Raw genomic sequence first — 16683 nt, forward strand, 5'->3', positions numbered from 1 at the left:
ATATATATATATATTTAATAAAGCAGAACTTGAACTTGTGCTCTAGGTCAGTGTGAATAAAAAAAAAAAAACACCATTACAGCAAGCGAGTCAGTAATGAATAAGCCGCAATAAATTACTTGCCGGTAGTGGGATCAACAAAACTCTATTGCATTCACAGGAAATCAAAACATTTACGCACGTCTTCATTAAGAAGATCTTTTTTCTCGCAGGCATGTGAACCTGCTTTCTACACTTAAAGTGAGACAAAAATGTTTTAAACAAAAAAAAGGGGTTGAAAAAAGAAAAGGTGCTGCTCTAAATGTCATCATATGTCATGTGCAAATAAACATAACTAATACTGTGCCAATGTAGGTGCAGTAACATGCAGGCAGCTGCCTGCATTGCTTTGTATGCTGGTTGCAGTCACACAACTTTATGCACCATCTACTCTAAACAGAGACACACAGAGACACACACACACAGACACACACTCCATCTGTTTTCTTGACATGGTTATTGGACAACCTGAAGAGGAGTGATACTTTTGGGTCGGCTACAGATCCTGAGGGATCGCTCTGTAAGAAGCTAAGGATTTCAATATCTTTCTCAAAGCCTCCAACTAAATATGTCTTGCTCTCTGCTGCTCTCTGCTGCCTGTTCAGAGAACTGCAACTAGAAATAACTCTTATCCCGTCTTTATATTCACAATCTCTTCAGTCTAGCCATTTCAAAAACGTTTGGCCCGTCAACTTGTTGTTCAAGAGTTCCTCTCTGCGCAGAGCAGAGAACACCTCTTCCTCTCAACTTACACGCTCTACAAAATCACCACATGAAAACACTTGCAAGGGATAAATACACAAACAGACATTAATGGCCGACTGCCAGCAGAGGTCGCTCTGTCGGCAGCGTGGGTTAGACCAGAACAAAAGGGGGAAAATAGAGTTTTGTTAGAGCAGCTTGAATGCAGTTCAGTTAGTGTTTCGTTGTGTTAGATCAAGAAACAATTATTTTTTTATAGCTCTTATATTAATCTATTTTTTTTTTTCAGAAGATAAACATACACACAATTATGAACCATCCCCCAACATTCTTTTTCAGATACATTTGTGTCGATTATGTTTTCTGACAAAGACAGAACACATCTGACCTCACAGATGGAAAACATAATGTTTGCGTTGTTGTCCATCAGTGTAAAAGCATGAATTTGCTTTATTTCTCTTTATCGATAACTGGGAACTGAAACCCCAGTTTTTCGGTATCCCTCCGTTCGTATTTTCATCCGCTCAGTTCAGCAGACGAGGGCCGGGCTGAAAGCGCTGCACCGAGCCGATCGTGTTGAATCCCGTCTCACATGTTGGCTCTTCCGATTCCTCGATGCTCCCTTTGCGCACACGGTGCCGCAGTGCTGTGCTGTGCTGGCGTCACCAGTCACACACTGTACGCACGTGTGTGTGTGTGTGTGTTACAGCTCAACCAGTGGCGAGAATTTGCTCATGTCCGGCCGCACATCACAGGGCAGATGCATTGAGGGAAAACAACAGACACGCTACGGAGATCTAGTGAATGACATGAACGTTGGCTTTTGTTTATTCTCCTTCGTTGCTCTTCTTGCTGTGTGATCCCGGGGGTCGGTAAAGTCTGGCTACTCCACTTCCGGTCTCTTCCGGTGGGTTTTTCGGGGGGCATGGATGGCCTCAGTCTTTCACTTGGTTCGGTGTTTGTCGATGGGCGCTCTGGGGTGGCTGTGATGATGCAAGTGGACCAGTTCTAGTTTGAGTGATGACAAATGAGTTTAGGAAGTTGCAATCTCTCCCCCTAGGTGGCGCCATCCCTTCTGCTGTGTCTCCAGAGGAGCCAGATAATCTGGAACACAGAGAGACGATTCAGGGAACAAGTCTGAATGATGGGCTTTTTTTCTTTTTTTGGGAATGCCATGTGACTTATGAACATGCCTCCACAACACAACACACATCGGTCAGTTTCTCAGCAGTGTCACGAAGAAAAGTCCCTAAATTCCGACTCAAGTGCCTTTGTGGCGCCATATAGATGGACGTCATGAATCATCTCACTTTCTCAATGCTCAGCTGATAGATCTGTCTCAGTTCCTGTAAACGCATGAGGTTTCTCACATGAGCTTTTTAGCTGCTTTTCCACATTCCTACATTGTGCTGTCTCACATGGGACAAATGGTTTCAACTTCCCTCTGATGTGCGGGTCTCTTTGAGATGGCTCTGATAGTCACGTGTCTTTACGTGCATCTAATCTGAACAGTCTTCTTACAGTAATCGGATAGCAGTCCTTCGTTAAGTACATTGTGAAGCTCTGGGCAATTGTCCATGAAAAATGCATCTCGTTCTCTAGTTTGTACTTTCCTTGACTATGTGCAGTTCCTTATAATGCAAAGATCTGGAAGTCTCTTTTTAGGGCGAGGTGTAATTCAATGTCACTGAACTTAAGTTACTTATAAAACTGAAAACCAAGCACATATATTTCTTCCTTTAATGCACATAAAAGAGGAAGGTACTTAAAATCCTCTGCCCGCCGCTGCCCTTTTAGTTTTTTGCATAATTCATGTTGTGCGCCACACCTGAATACATATTTCTTTATAATTTGCTTTAGATAAGATCTAGCCTCTTAACATTCAGTGTTGGTGCTGTGTTTTATCAACTGTGTTACAAACACTGTTATCGCTTTGCATTTAGGACCAAACAATACTTGCTGCTCACCATTGTTACTGCAGTTTTTGTTGTCTTTGTCAGATGCCTCTTCCTCAACCTGACAGAGTAAATGGAAAAAAACAACACACAAGAAATATAAAAACATTCATTCTGAACAAACTGAACAACTTCTTAGGGTCTTTTTGTATTTGTAAAGAAAAATGTAAGAATATAAGCTATGTTTAGAATATCAAACTTGGCATGGAGTCATGTGCGTCCCACAATGGAAGAGGAAAGGAGTGGTCCATACCTGTTTCCTCCACTTCAGCTCACAAAAGACCCGCTCAAAGCACTCATGCATGTAGTTAAACTGGAAAAAAACAAAAACAGAATTGCAAGTCAGCTTTCCAATACGCAACAGTGTGCCTGCAAAGACACCGTGACTTAGTGCAGCTTTTTACGACCGTTATTATTGCAATGAAGGAAAGTGGGTTGACTATCTAACCAATTATAACTTATTTAAAAGAATCACAACACACGTCACTCTAAAACTGCAAATTTAAACCAAGCAGGGCCGACCCCTCCCGGTCGGTTGGTCGATATTCTTATTGGTACATTCAAAAAGTAGCGACATCTAGTGGCGAGGTTGCAGATTACATTGAATTGGCCTTCCGGTAACGTAAAAAGGCGTAAGGCTTTCTATAGTACCAGTGTTTAGTTTGTCTGGTGGAGACTACTGTACAAACATGGCGGTGCAACATGGCGGAGTCCTTGAAGGAGACCCTCTACATCAGGCTTATTCAACTACAATTCAGCGAGGTCCGGTTAGAGAGAATTTCATCATGCAAAGGTCCAGAACATCACAATAATGTCCAATTTATGCTATATGATGTTGTGCCATATCTATTGAAGTAGCCAACAGTTGTATTAACGTCTGTATGTAGTCAACAATTAACTATCAAATTAAATATAGAAAATTCAATTGAATAACATCTAAACATTATTTATTATTACAGATTTCCAATTACATTACATTACATTCAGCTGACGCTTTTATCCAAAGAGACTTACATTTTTGCTATAGACCATAGACACAGCAAAGGGGAGCAATTTGGGGTTAGGTGTTCAAATGCTTGCTCAAGGATACATCAACATGGGCTAGCGGGGGCCGGGGCTCGAACAACCGATCCTCTGATTGAAAGTCAGGCATGCTAACCACTGAGCCACAGTCAATTGAACTGGATTAATTATAAATAATACATCTTCTAATAATAAATACATTATCTTCTCTTATTTCAAGTCAAATAAAGGCTGGATTTAAAAAGCTTTTGAAAAATGTGACTTAAAATGAAGTACTTCATTTTAGAAAAGGTTCTATGCTAAAAAGATAAATATGTGTGTAGGGACTTTACCTGGTTATTAAACCACTTGTTTAAACCATGATCCAGAGACAACGTAGATATAAACCACTCATTGTAAGCTCACTAAAACACTTTAGTTTCAGGTTATTATCCACTATTGAAAACATAGTCAGGAATATCATATTCCATTACTGCGATCCCCCTTTCTTTAAGTAAGTTATTAAATATATAAACACAATAAAAAACCAATACATGTGGTGACCGTGTGTGCCCACTTACATATGGAGTGAAGATCTTGACCCAGCGAGGTTTCTTCTCTCCTCTGGCGTATTCAAAGCAGAAAGCCATCCCCTCCTCATCCGTGTCCCAACGCTGCATCTCCGCCCACTCGAACGCTATCACCTGGTTCTGTGGGAGAACGTTTACAGTACTAAGCTCTGGGCGTAGATGGACATTTAATTTAAATTCGGCTTAACATTGGTTTGCTTCACAATTCACTATCTGGGAAATCCAGGTAGGAAAACACAGGATTTCACTCTATTATAAGCCAAAATAGTTTTTTTGCAATAATAACTATCCCCATTTTCATAAAATGGTAAACATACCATGTTCCCTTACTTGTCCTGTGTTTCTACATCAAACCAACAAAAGCAAACCCTCACCTCCAGCGTGCCGTCCTCAGTACAAGCGTGCAGCTTGAAGTGATGGATGCTGATAGCTGTGATGACATGTCCTTTCCTCCTGGAGTCACAGGAGCAGTGGGGGAAGGCCACCTCGTTGTAGCCCTCACATGTCCGCAGCAGACTCAGGTACTAACAGAGTGTGAGAGCGCAAACAGATCAGTCACTAATCCTATAAGTAACCAGGTTAGGGTCATCTAAAAAAGGTTTGTAACAGAAAGAATAATGCAGTAACGCTCACTTTGAGTCAGTTTTGGACTCAAGATGCACTGCATTCTGTAATAATCTCAGTTTCTATCCAAGTACCTTGCGACGTCGCTACAGCCCCGTGCTTCTTTCATGCAGATACAGACCTCTTCCGAGATACAAGTTAGGGTGTACGGTAACCAAATATTTGGGTTTCTCCGCCTAGTGCAATTTGTTTCCTGATCCAAATGAAGCAAATGTGCTGGGTGGCTGCAAAGCTGTGAATGTTGTTTGATTCACACACAAAAGCCTTCAGACTCTCACACGCCACAGTTTGGTTAATGTTCAAACGTAATGTTTAAACCACAGAAGGCCTTATTATGAAGTGAAAGGGTTTCTGACTTTTCTGTCCATTTCTATTTGGTAGCGTTTTGGTGATGGCTCTGGTCAGCAAGCTAAAAGTGTAGTCATCCCGATCCCCTCCCTGAACAAAGAGTGGTCTGTAGGACTGACCGTGGCCATCTTGCGCTGCTCTGCCAGTTTCTGCAGCTGGTAGGATTTGTCCTCTGTTTTTATGAATCCCTTCTTCACATCTTCCAGTGCCTGGACAGACAGACAGGGGGTGGGGGTGGATGGGTGGTAGAAAGAGATACAACGCCATTTATTATTTGAGGTCACTGCACAAAAATGATTATCCATTAAAACCATTTAGCAAAAAGACATTCTGCCTCAAGTAACCAAGTGCAATCAATAACAGCAATTGCTTATGTGTATATTTTAAAGTGGTTAAAATCTATATTTCTACAATAGCAACAATCAAATGACATTGTGAAAGGGGTCGCTCGTCGTGATGAACCTACAGAGGTTAATGCAGCTCCCTTAAGATCAGCTCAACAGAGATTTACAGCGAGTTTCAACTCGTTTTTTTTGGCTGACTTTACAAGCAGAAATTGATGTTATGGGTCACTGCTGAACCTCACATGCCTAAAATGCTTCAGGGAGTGACCTTTATTGGTCAGCGGACAGCTTCCAGGCTGCTGCTGCTGCTGTGCTTGTTTTTTGTGTGCATTTCCATTCAAGGATTATTTCGGTTCACACTATATACTTTAACATTTGTGGGAAGGTTTTCGCTCGATTATTATGGTTCTCTGGTCCTGATTAAGGACATGAATGGCGGCATTTCAAAGCGTAGTCTAGTTGTTAAGCATTCAGAATGTCATTTTTGGACTTCATGATTGGAAGGAGTTTGAAATGTTGTTTAAGATGTGACGTTAGCTAGGATTTCAGTTGCAGTTAAGGGTAGACCTTTGTGTCCAGGACTGTCATACATTTTTTATTATTACATAATTATTTGTCAACACACTCCCAGCTACCACTGAGCCACATTTAGCTTATTTTAATGTCAAAGAATGTTTAGTTTGGCGGCCATAAGATACGATATAAACCGATTGTGTTTATTGTCTAGAAAGGCTCGATAAAACAACAACAAGTATGCAACCGGTGTGTTTACACTGAATGCTGATAAAAAAAGCCACGGTAAAAAGATTTTTTTGAACTGTGGGAATAATTAAGTAAACTGAACTGGATGATTCTGAGACTAGTGATTTAGAGTAAAAGAATACAGTTAATTTCCCCCATTATGCCGGAAATAATCCATGATATAAAAAAGAAAATTCAGAAACCTCCAACATGTTTAAACAGTTTCAAGGAGGAGAGGAGTATATACACTCTTGATGGAAAAAAGCCCAGAAGGACAGACTTTGTGCCAAGTTCCCTCAAGTCCATGGCAAGTGGGATTCAATTATTGTTATTACCTGGTGAAAGCAGTAGTGCAGTGCCAGCGGGTTGTCTCTTAGTAACTCCTCCTCCTGGAAGCTGAACAACCATTTGCGGAGGGCCAAGCAAGTCCCCGGCACTGCTGATGTGTAGTTCTGCACATAGAGCTTGTGGGGAAACTCATTAGGAACCAGCTTCCGCACTGCAACAAATAATAGAAAGGAGAGGGAGGAGGCGGGGGATGAAAAGAGGGGGGGTTGTCCGTTCAGTCACTAGAAAATAATTCATTCTGGCCTGTACAAAATTACCTGCCCTTGCCGTCCAAAACGGTGCATACCCCGAGGCACAACGAATTAAAATAACCAGGGGAATGGTACAGGTCTTTATTTAGAAAACTAGTGATCATGTGATATGTCATCTAAGGAAGGCTTTTAAATTAAACAAGAGAATATGTGAAAAAGCTCTGAATTTCTGTGCGAAACACCCATAAACATCAAGTACTCATACGGTTCTTACCAAAGGAGTGGTTGATGACTTCAAAAAGGGCAAAGTAGCTCGCCATAATACTGTCCATTCCAACCTTCATCACTAATGCCTACAGAGAGGGTGAAACACAGTCAGTTAAGTAAGAAAAACATTGTTTGAGAATTTATATTGCCGCATGAAAGTTGACCCTTTATCTCTTATAAAGTGTGTCCGTGTTATTTATTTTTTCTTTCAGTATGAGTTCATGCTCTACACCTAAGGAATACCATGTATTTACCAGTAGATATGATTAGATTGAGCAATTCTCAGTGTCATAATTCAAGCTTAGAACTGAATGCAAAGCCACATTCAGATGTCCAAAACAATGGGGCAATATAAGTGTACGACAGCAACATTCCAGTCGATGCCATATGATCCTACCTGGTACACCTGATCCGTGGTGCTGTTCTTGCGTACTCTGACAGAGATGGTGGTCTTGTCTGGCAGGGCTATCCGCAGCTCTACGTCTGTCACTCCATTGTAGTTCTGCACAGCGAAGCAACACATAATGAGAACAGCTGTAGAGCTGGTAAATGCATAATTTGCTTCAGAACTATAACAAATAAATAAAACAAGACAGAACTAAACTAGAACTACCATCTGTTTTTGTCCTGATCCTCCTGGTGATGTTTCTTTAAGTGCTGGATTAATTCAGTATTAGTGCATTTGTTTCTGATGCTGTCATTCATTCAACACTAGAAAGAAAATGCAATTAACTGTCTAATTGTTTTGAGTCTCCCCTTTAAACTCCATGCTGGCAGACATGATTGACAGACAGCTATTTTTAAGGAACTAAACTTGACTACTCAAAGTCAAAGTCAGTTTTATTTGTCACTTCTTCTATTTGTGCAAACATACAGAAGATCTGAAATTGTGTTTCTCTTCTGTCTGACATAAAGTGGATAGACTACTGATGCTTGTTTATGGAAAATACACTAAAAGACTAAAGGTCGTTGATGGTGTGACGGCCCTCTTGCTTTAAGCAGGGCCTGCTGTGTGCTTTTCCTCTTGATCGTCTGTGTTGTCTTGCAGGTCCCTGGTAGGCGGAGCTTATCAGTGCAACTGGGAGCACCTGGCCAGTCTCCCAGGGGTATTTAAAACCTGTCTGCCCCAGTCCTCCTTCTAGATCTCTATTCCTCCAGCACCATGTTTTTGTTTGCCACACCTCATATTTACCGTTTGGTTGTTTGTTAATTAATAAATGTACGCTTTTCCGTCTAAAAACCTGTGTGTCTCCCATTTTTGTCATGGCTCAAGAGCCGGGTCATGACAATGGGTATAGTCTGCATACCTCATCTGATTCAGAGAGAAACTCCTGCATGATGTCACTCTCCCCGACCACCCGCACAGAGCAAACTAGAGACAAATACAGAAAACGATGGGAGAAGTCAGTCACATTTATAGTATTTCAATATATGGTGGAACATTGATCACAGCCAGAACTTGACCTATTTTCTATCCTAACTACATGAATTATGCATGTGCACACTACATTATTCCTTCTGTTCCTTAGTATGGCTATTATATATAAAAGAAAATAATTTTGCCCTATGTTGAAAATCAGCGCCAGTGACCTTCCATATCAGCTTACCTCGCTCGAGATATTCCTCCAGGCCTCTACGGCGAGCATCCAGCTGCTGTTCAGACAGGGAGAAGGGCCATTTACCGGGAAGCTTTGGGAAGTTGAAGTTAGAAAACTCCCTCTTTAGGTTCTGGTTCAGGATGGCAAACTCCCGGTAGCGCTTTGAGCACAGCTGTCTACCTGACATGTACACGTTGTAGACCTATGGCCATTGAGACAAAGACAGGACAAGTTTTTTCAATACCAATTACGATATTATAAATTTGAGGGGCAGCCGCAAGAGGCTTTTAAAGAAAGAAAGGTTTCGTGTCAGATCCGTACTCACCACAAACCTCTCGGAGTGCTGCTCTACATGTTTGTACGTGGGAACGGAAATGGGCACTGCCTGCTTGTCGCTGTAGTCATAGTTGAGTTGGACATCATCTCCTACTTCCAGTCCATCAGCCTCCAGAGCTGGAACAGACAGCACAGCCAGAACCAGCTCCTTCTCCCCGGCACGGATGAGGTCCACCACTTGCTTATGGGTGGCACCTTCCACGCTCACCCCATTACTACAGGGAAAGTAAGAGCAAGAGAAAGGTAGAGGGAGAAGGAAGGGAGAGACAGAAGGAAAGTTGGCAATACGTTTTAAAAATCCTCTTTTCCCACCTGATCAATTTATGTTTCAAAACGGCAGATGATTCAACTCTCGGCACAAAACAGATCAAGCATTCAGCGCTGACCAGAGCGGGGCTCGACCGGACCGTAACCATGCTGCTTTGGCGTGAAATTAGTGCCTTGTGTAAAATGGAAATAATAATTAGGGATGCACTAATCCAACCATTTCTTCCCAATACCAATTCCTATACCTCAACTGGGAGCATATCTCAATATCAAATATGGATACAATACTGGTGTTCTCCCCCCCCCCCGATTTGAAATCCAGCGAGTAACACTTAGTATGTGAAAGCAACATGAGGCCACGAATAGCGGTGGCACTAAAGACTCAGTTGTCTGCCCGCTTTGACTGAATGAATGCAACTAATAGTGCAAACGCTGAATTTCTAATGATTAGTCATGTCACAATAACCGATCCACCCGATAAGGTCTGCATCACATTTCTAAATAAAATAATAATGCCACTTTCATCACAGATCTGCACAGCACAATTATATAGTATTCTATTAGTGTTGCAAATATGCATTCTGCTCATTTTACTAATCATGGTGTGTGGTAATGTGAGCTCCTTTTGTCCTCCATTGATAAACACAATGTTGGGAGTGCAGAGTAACCAGGTCAGTTCTGATGTCTCCCTTTTCTTTGGTGCTGTGAGACACCCCCTTCTTGGCTTTGCTGAGGCCAGATGGCACCAGCATCAGGTGTCCCTGCTAATCGTCCTAAGAGAAACAGCGGGGCAGACACAGGAGAGGATGGAGCATGCAAGAGTCCAACATTGGTCTGTCAATGTTTATCTGTATAGTATCGTGGATCAAAGTGGGAATAAGTCTAACGGATAAAGAGAGCGTGGTTGAAAATAGTCAACAATGGAATGGGAAGGAATGGGAATAGAAATTGACATGACGACATTCTTCAGAGTTGTTCAACTGGACAGCAAGTGGGTAGGAGGTGACCAAAAAGATGAAGATAAAAGGAGAAGTTTTGGTCTCAACACTAATCTGATCCCCCTCATCCTCTTATTAGACAAAACAAGGTGTCACAATAGCTGATCAGCAACAAAGGGGGTTGGCATAATGTGAATTAGGCTAAGTGCATGTGTTTTGATGAAATGTAGTCTGTAAAAGATTGGAAATCTGACAAATTCCTGTAACAATTTACAACGGTCGAAAGTGATGTCTGACAAATAGTAATGAATTAGAGCAAAGCAAGCAGCTCTTCACACTATTTTATAAGATTAATCGTTATGTTTTTAGTTATTAAAATTGTAATTGTGAGAATCAATAACAAAAAACTTGTATTATTATAAATTATGACTATTTTCTGCTTTACAAAAGGTGACTATGAAAAATCTGATTATGCACAAGAAGTGTAGTAAAGTATACTTAAGTGGAGTCAAGAAATAGCAAACGTTAGCGGTTTATCACCAGTGAAGGAGCATTGCTCCCCTTCCTTATTCATAAAAGTAGTAAGATGCTGACGTTGGACATACCTTTTTGAGAAGATGGTGTGTCAAGATTGTTAATAAGTCACCTGATAAGTACTGGTATTGTCACATGATCAGAGAGAGATTTAGCACTTAACATGCAGAAAACACAGGTTGGGTAAAACTTTTTTTGATGCCTCAGCAAGTAGATGTCGATTAGTGTTCCTTGTTTTCTGTTTCTCTTCTCCCTTTGTCCAAATTTAACCTATGGCCCAGTCACAGTAAGACATGATCATGTCTTCACTGCTCATATCCAGCCGTTAAAGTTTATAGGCCCCACACACACACACACACACACACACACACACACACACACACACACTAAATAATGGTTCTGTGAGAACATAATGTCCCTTTTGTATTGTAAGTATAAGCATTTATAGGTCTCACATACATGTTGTATGTTAAAAGTTAAAAGGCCAGAAGAGACGTTTAACAATTAGGTTATTTTCATGAAAAGCCACTTCAGGGAGAAGCCTGTCAGTTCACTTGCATTTGTCATGTACACGAAAGCCAAACAATCACGTGCACTTATTGGGATAAAGGGTCAAAACAAGACTCAAATTGTCTCATGTCAAAATGATGCTAGCTGTGAAAGACAGTGTTACACACGGTTTCTCTGCGGGACAAGATACGTGGACACTCACACCATTTCATATTGAATTTGCGTGACAATACCGCCATCCACTGTCTTCGGACAGGGTCCAAACACACATCCATACTAACATGCACATGACAATACACCGGCAACAAGACTGTAATGTAATGTCCGTCAGTACAGCCCCTCTGGAGCAGTCCCTCAACAAGACGTGAGCTACCTGCTCGCTCGCTAGCTCGAGCTAATCAACATGCACAGCCTGTTGTCCAACTTATGTAAGACAGCTAGCTTCCGAGACAACTCTCCAGCGTTAGCTTGGTGTAGCTACGCTAACGCACACACTGGACACATAGCTGGTTAGCTGGTTAGTTAGCCGGGTGGACGGCTTACGTTACTGTTGGTGTCATAACAGACAGGTGACGTAGCGGTTATACCTTGAGGATAGCTTAACACATGGTGGGAATTGGATCAACACGGGCTAAACTAGGTAGCTAGCCGTACGTGCTAAGTACCTGCCTGGCAGTATTGAACAGAGAGGCTGACTTACACTTCCAGGATCCTGTCACCCTTTCCTATCCCGGCTCGGTCCGCCGCTCCCCCGGGCAGCACGGCGCTGACATGCTGAAGAGGAGCGTACAGCTCCCCGTTGATGCTCCGGAGCTGCCCTCCTTCGCTGACTTGACCGCGGACGTTGAACCCGTAGCCGGACTCCGACTTGACTATCCTGACCATCCGCGGACCTGACGTAACCGTCACGGTCGCTATGTTCTGGCCCGCAGACGAACCGACAGCCGGACCGTTACGGGATGCCGAAGGGGGAGCCGACTGAGTCTCATCGTCTTCTACATCCGCCATCTTATCCATAGGCCCGAGCCCCCCTTCCGATCGGTGTCTTATCGTAAATTCAAAACAACACTCGAGCTCTGTCCCTCAGTCAGCGCTGGCTCCACGGACCGTTGTTGATAACCCGCCCCTCAGAGCGTCACGAGACGCGGCCTCTCAACGTGACTGGCCGGAGGCGTCACCCAAAGTCTGCTCTGTTTATCTTCTCAATGCAAAGTTATTCAAATAACACACACACACACACACACGCACACGCACACGCGCACACACACACACACACACACACACACACACACACACACACACACACACACACACACATATACACACACACACACACACACACACACACACACACACACACACACACACACACACACACACACACACACACACAACAATAGGAAGACACGATTTATTCATTTCTTTTTTATACTAAGTCACTAATAAGTCACTTTATTCTTTTTTTCTAGAAGTAACCTTTTGTTTTTGACGTTCATTTTTCGATTGAACTCTGAGTGAGATTATAGAAATATAGGTAAACCACATCCATATAAATATACATATATGTATTTTCATATATATATATATATATATATATATATATATATATATATATATATATATCAATTTTGTATTTATTTTGTAATCTCTCTCTCTCTCTCTCTCTCTCTCTCTCTCTCTCTCTCTCTCTCTCTCTCTCTCTAGCTCTTGTTGTGTTATTTCTCACTCCCTGACCTGCTGCCTTGTGACACAGTTCAAAAACAGCTGCCAAATACTGATATTATGTTGCTTCTTATCACATTGCGTAATCCACGTGATTGGGAGAGACCATCATGTGCTACACAGGTGCTGATCACTAATTGTAAAACAGAGAGGGAGAAGTAATCTGTGAGGTCACCTGCTGCAGTATTTGTTAGGAATGAAAACATACAGGTTGTCTGTCCTCAAGCCACACGACTAGTCAATATTACCAAAATGCATGGTGTTAAAAGAATATTGGTGTTAAGGCTTCTCAGTGCTTCAGTGACACACATCACCAATAGTGATCCTGGACGAGAGTCCACAACATTGATGTTGATTAAAGAAGCTGCAAGGACCAAAGTGTACAGTAAAAGCAACTAATTCAAATCATCAGAGGACTTTATAACAAAAGAAAAAGTAAAAGTACTGAAAATACTTGAATAAATGTACTGGTGTTCTACAAATACAATTATTCATTTGTTCATAATGTTAAAGTTCTTGCATTAATTAATGTGATAATCTATATTCATCCTATTCATCCGTCCATCCACTCACTACATCCTCTCATCAAGGCAGCCCATTCTGACATGCACGAGTAGAGAGGCAGGGTAAACAGGTCAGGTCGCCAGCCTCTCACAGGGCTAACACATACAGACAGCTGCATTCACAGTCACACCTCCAGTATAAAGGCAATTTAGGATATACAGTTCATCTGACCTGCATGTCTTCTGGCTGTGTGCAGTGGAGCTGGGGCACTCACAGGAAAACATGCAGCCCTCCGTGTAGAAATGCCCCGTGCCTGCAGGTCAGGTTTGAACCCAAGGCCTGTGAGCGAAAGGCATCAACCATTGTGCTGGCCCGACACATCATATTTGATTTATTTGTATTGCTTATTGCCAGCTCTGCACATTTAACCTCATTTTAGAAAAGAAAGCCATTATATAGGCTCCGTGTAGTGGAGTCTATACCCCAAAAAAAATTCTGGTAAAGTTACAATAACATATATAAAACCATATAGAAATAATATGTAACTTGAACATCACTCACTAGATTAAATGCTCAAATGTAATACAATTGTTGCACAACCAGAGAAGTATGATAAAGTGTAGCTAAAGTTTTCCAATTAATAATTGATAATAAATAATCAGAAAACTGTATAGAATTGTGTTCTTGCTGATGACTTAACATTTCATCTGAATGAGGAGGATTGGCTTATTTCTTCTTTATATAGAGGTCTTTGTTAAATGTGCTTTAGCTCTGAATACGGTAAGCAACATCAATGTCATCTTTTCTTTCATAACCTGCAGTTATAATGCTCCTTTCCTGAAGTTAATCCAGCTGTAAGAATTAGAAAAAAAAGCATAAAAGCTTTGTTTCAACATCACTGAACCACTTCAAGTGTTTTGGGCAAGGATCATACTTAGACTATGTCACTGTCACATCTGTGCAATTAATCTTGTCTCAAATATTGTTCCCCTCACCACACAGTAACCGACAAAGTGCACAAGTGTTTCAAAGAAATACGTTTATTTCATTGTGGGTAGCAGTATAATGTGTTGTGCCTTCATGAAAATTTTGTTAAGAGCAGTTAATATTTATTGCTTATCAGAACGGCTGTCATGCTATCTCTTTCACAGGAAGGCGGCTCTCTGTGCCAGCCCCAAGGTGGCGCTTGGATCCCTATTTCTGGCAGAAGCGTTCGTGGCACACCATGGTGAGGCAGGCGACCAGGTTGGTAAACTCCTTGAAGTCCACACTGTTGTCCGCGTTTGCGTCCAGGCTCTTGAAGATGCAGTCCACCGCCGCCTTGTCACTGGTCTTCTGCGGTTGAGAAAAGTGTGGAAAAATGTCACTGATTGTTCTACCAAGAGCATTTACCAATCTCCATACAATGCACCATCATGTACAGTAGAGAGGTCAGAGGTCACTCACCCCCAGCAAATCCCCAAATTCATTCTGAAGCAGGTCTTTCAGCTCTCCCTTATTCAGGGAGCGCTTGTCCCCCTCCTTGCCGGCGTATTTATCGAAGGCAGCGATGAGGAGGGCCATAGCCTGCTGGATGTCGGACATGATGATTGCTGGTTTACAGGGACAAAAAGAATAAAGAGTTAATTGTGCCACATGGAAATGTTCCTCATGTCCCCGCATTGGTATGGTAGCATGCAGGCCAGGTCGGATTGGCCTAGTATTTTTCCATAAATATCTTCAGGGGATTCACTGAAGAAGTTGCTTAAGCATGATGCTCTCATTTAATGCTGCTGTGACTCCATCTAGAGGCAAAGTCTAGCTAAGTCTGGTAACTTTCTCTGGCGCGCACCATCACGGATCATGTGGTTTTGTGGGTGAATATGGAATGTTAACCAAGGGAAGCATTCGCATACACAACATGAGGGAATGGTTTGGAGGGACAGAAAAGGGAAAACATCTTAGCTCATGACTCTGATATTCAAGTCTGCTTCCCTATCGGGACAGTGTTTGCAATTGTTTGTTTGCTTTTGCTATTCACTCTGCTTTTATTACTCATTTGACTGATACATGAATATACTATAGTTGTTTTGATCAATAACATTTGTTTGAATTTATGTATACAAGCAGTGGCTGACATTATAGTCTCTGCCAGTGTTTTTCCCTGAGCTCTCTGTGGAGTTGGATACAAATAAACCCCTCGGCTTCCACCGGGGCCCAGCCTCTCTTATTCCCCCACAACCTGTAACGCACACAGGACATTGCTATGGCAGCAGCTAACTCTCTCCAGGCCAAGACTGGATTCTTTTCCACTGACTCCATGAACCCAAGAGAGTTGGTTCTGTTTGCATTCTGACTCACGTAGTGCGGCTCCCTCTCTGGGGTGTGGCAAGCTGGGGGTTGTAAACAGATGGGAATCGTGCAAACAAAACGAATACTGTATTTCTGTTTGTTTTACATTTTTAAATTGTTTTAAAATGTAAAGCCAATTCGAAAGCTTGATGCTAACTTCTGAATGAACAATGCATCAGTCAAAGGGCATTCCAGACTAAAGTTTGCCAAGTAACATGGCGTCAGAGCTAAATGAGCAGCGTTTGTTGCCACGTTTAGTTTCACAAGAAATGAAGGAGAAACTAAATGCACACAGAGCTGGTAACTCGGTAACTTTAATGTTGTATTCAACACTAATAAAACTGCCCATAAATGTGTTGCGTTCAAAAGAATATCCTCTTGTAAAAAGTTTTGGTGCATTTCTTTAAGTCAGTAAATGAAATCAAACAACAAACAAAACAATATTGTTTTGATTTTCTACTCACCAGAGCTGATGAAGAGGTTTAAGGAGACCGGAGAGTAACAGTCAGAGGAGCTGTAGCGACGGAAAAGGATGCAAAGGATGCTTTATAGACAACCACACACTTCCTCCCTCCCTCCCTGTCTTTTCATCTCCAGCCACTCCCACGTCTCCCCTCTTGACCTGTTTGCATGTTATCAGTTATCCCAAGTTATCTTTGAGAAACAATGGATTTATTATCGCTGCTTAGAAAATCAGCACCAAACATCAAACAGCTGATATTCATGTTGGTTGTTTGGGCGTCTGCTTTGAGCCGTTACATACTTCATGTAATACGTAGTCAGATAAATATA

At 41.9% G+C, this 16683-nt stretch overlaps 2 protein-coding genes across 2 annotated transcripts; both read right to left on the reverse strand.

Annotated features, from left to right (window-relative positions):
• Positions 1-1106: 1106 nt before the first annotated feature.
• On the reverse strand, positions 1107-12342 carry snx27a (sorting nexin 27a; the record flags this gene model as incomplete). Its single annotated transcript, XM_079232070.1, has 13 exons — positions 1107-1845; positions 2709-2757; positions 2950-3009; positions 4280-4408; positions 4663-4812; positions 5380-5469; positions 6681-6844; positions 7159-7237; positions 7549-7653; positions 8459-8523; positions 8759-8951; positions 9075-9300; positions 12035-12342. 13 exons carry the CDS (start codon positions 12340-12342, stop codon positions 1775-1777), a joined length of 1689 nt encoding a protein of 562 aa, XP_079088196.1. The 3' UTR covers positions 1107-1774.
• A 2240-nt stretch (positions 12343-14582) lies between these two features.
• LOC306748493 (ictacalcin-like) lies at positions 14583-16435 on the reverse strand. The gene is made up of 3 exons (XM_079231669.1): positions 16356-16435; positions 15007-15152; positions 14583-14895 (listed from the first exon to the last, which is right to left on the reverse strand). The coding sequence occupies exons 2-3, from the start codon at positions 15142-15144 to the stop codon at positions 14755-14757; spliced, it is 279 nt and encodes a 92-aa protein (XP_079087795.1). The 5' UTR covers positions 15145-15152; positions 16356-16435; the 3' UTR covers positions 14583-14754.
• Positions 16436-16683: the final 248 nt, after the last annotated feature.

The sequence above is a fragment of the Taurulus bubalis genome (assembly GCF_910589615.1).
Source record: "Taurulus bubalis genome assembly, chromosome: 16".
NCBI lineage: Eukaryota > Metazoa > Chordata > Actinopteri > Perciformes > Cottidae > Taurulus > Taurulus bubalis.

Coding starts and splice junctions, on each gene's coding strand:
- LOC306748493 (XM_079231669.1), bottom strand. CDS start 15,144: ATGTCCGACATCCAGCAGGCTATGGCCCTCCTCATCGCTGCCTTCGAT. Junction 14,896..15,006: donor AATTTGGGGATTTGCTGGGG/GTGAGTGACCTC, acceptor TCTCAACCGCAG/AAGACCAGTGACAAGGCGGC.